This window comes from Propithecus coquereli, unplaced genomic scaffold (genome assembly GCF_000956105.1).
Source record: "Propithecus coquereli isolate 6110/MARCELLA unplaced genomic scaffold, Pcoq_1.0 Scaffold58, whole genome shotgun sequence".
In the NCBI taxonomy this organism is placed as follows: Eukaryota; Metazoa; Chordata; class Mammalia; order Primates; family Indriidae; genus Propithecus; species Propithecus coquereli.
The window spans coordinates 4,919,446-4,921,357 of NW_012151729.1; the positions used below are offsets into that span (position 1 = coordinate 4,919,446).

At 38.9% G+C, this 1,912-nt stretch overlaps 1 protein-coding gene across 1 annotated transcript in view; it reads right to left on the bottom strand.

Annotated features, from left to right (window-relative positions):
• The window catches only part of SPINK5 (serine peptidase inhibitor, Kazal type 5), a 97,788-nt gene that overhangs the window by 71,658 nt on the left and 24,218 nt on the right, over window positions 1-1,912 (bottom strand). Inside the window, exons 6-8 of the mRNA XM_012658235.1 lie at window positions 1,873-1,909; window positions 1,693-1,820; window positions 175-241 (exon numbers count right to left, since the gene is read on the bottom strand). Of these exons, the coding sequence (XP_012513689.1) occupies window positions 175-241; window positions 1,693-1,820; window positions 1,873-1,909 (232 nt within the window). The remainder of the gene's footprint in view (window positions 1-174; window positions 242-1,692; window positions 1,821-1,872; window positions 1,910-1,912) is intronic.

Consider the following 1,912-nt stretch of genomic DNA (forward strand, 5'->3'; position numbering starts at 1 on the left):
AAAAATCTGAATCTAATCATTAATCTTCTAGGAATAGAATTTTGGGGAATTTGATATTTTAAAAAATCCATGTGATAATAAAGGACAATGACGTTATTGCATGACCTCGAAAGTTCAAGAGTAAGTTTGTTAATATTTATGACCACGAGAACCAGATTACATTAAGTCATTTACCCTTTCAGCATTTCGTCGAATTCTGTTTGCACCCTCTTGTTTGGCATTTTCTTCAATTTCTTTTAAACTGTTAAGGAAGTGAACAGTTGGTTAGGTTATGGCTCAATCATATTTTCAGTGTCCAGTCCTGTGCTAAACGCTTTCATATTCTCTGCCATAACTTGTTGAAACTGATTCACTTGCAAGAGGCTACCATTTCCCTGTCTTCAATGTCTGAGCCAGAAAAATTGCCAAAGATAAGGAAGGGTGTGAAACTGACTCACTGACAGTCAATTAGGAGCTTTGTTCTGTAAAACTGGAAGGGTGTGACACCTTGATTGACAAACAGAAGATTGTCAGGAAAATTCCCCTTAACAGGCAGAACCAAGAGCTTTAGAACAATGCTGTGACAAGGGTGAAACCCAACTGAGCATTTGAGGCATTGCCATCCACACCCGTAAGTATAACTCTGTATACCTTGTAAAGCACTTGTTTGCTTTCATGTGAAAGCATGGTTGCTAATGAAAGCTACATCAGAATTGGGCTTCTAAGCCTTCTACATCTATTGTCTGATGACAGTCTCATCCTGCAGACAGGCCTGGCTATCTCACTTCTACAGAAGGAGCAACCAGAAGTTAAAGAAATCAAATTCTCCTTTTTCAGCTAGTGCATGAAAGGAAACAAAACCACGGGATCAGGGCAGGTTGGAACACTGAAAACACATGCCTCCTAGATAGGAAAGTGGAAATCAGGTTGATTTCCTGTCTGGAAACCAGTTTTAACCACTCTTTTATGAACTTGATAGGACATGCTCTTGAATTCTACGATGGCTAACTATAATTTTCAAAGGCACGTGTGAAGTTTATTAATCTGTTAAATCTCTGTCCTGATTTGAAAGATCCTGTGATGTAAATATAGCACTTTGAGGCTTGCTGACACATGGATCAGAGAGGCTATATCTTGTTTAACAACAGGAATGTGAAAGACTAATTGGATCTCATTCACTTCTGGGTTTTCAGTGCCCACAGCAGTGCCAGGCACTCAGAGAAGGATTAACTCAATAGTTCTTCCCTTTCAGCATGTTTCACCTTTTACACTGAATTTAGACACATGACATTATTATTATCATTATTATTATTATTTTAATTAGACTTTCCTTATTCAGTAAGGGTCTCTACGCATGCTCAAACAAAGCAATGCACATCAAACGACGGATGTAGATAATTCCACATGAAAGTGCTTTCTAAATTTTAAAATATCGTGCGTTATAAAACACTTTGTGTCTTGAAGTCATTGCAATTTAAAAAAATTGAATCTCAAATTTAATAACTAACACGACCACCTTATCCTCCCCTTTTAAGAAACTTCAGTAGATGATCTGAAGAAACAGAATAGCCTTTCTGGGAGAAAGGGCTATTTCACATTATAAAGACAAAGGATCGTGTGCTTCATGAAAAGGACTTTATCTCCTTGTGGAATGATCCGGAACAACAACCAAGTGCACCCTCACTGGGTCCACCTGGGGATGACAATACTCACAACAACTCAGCACACATCGCACACTTATTGCCATGTGTCTTCCCATCAGGACCAAGAACAGGATCATTTTCCCGTGTGCATGCAAGTCTTCCATTATTGACATAGGGCCGAAAAGCACTGCATACATCCTGAAGGACAGAGAAAGGAACTTGGCATTCACATGCTAACTGTCAGGCTTACAACACTGTTGTCAGAAGTTTTATAGAACTTAGTGCCTCTG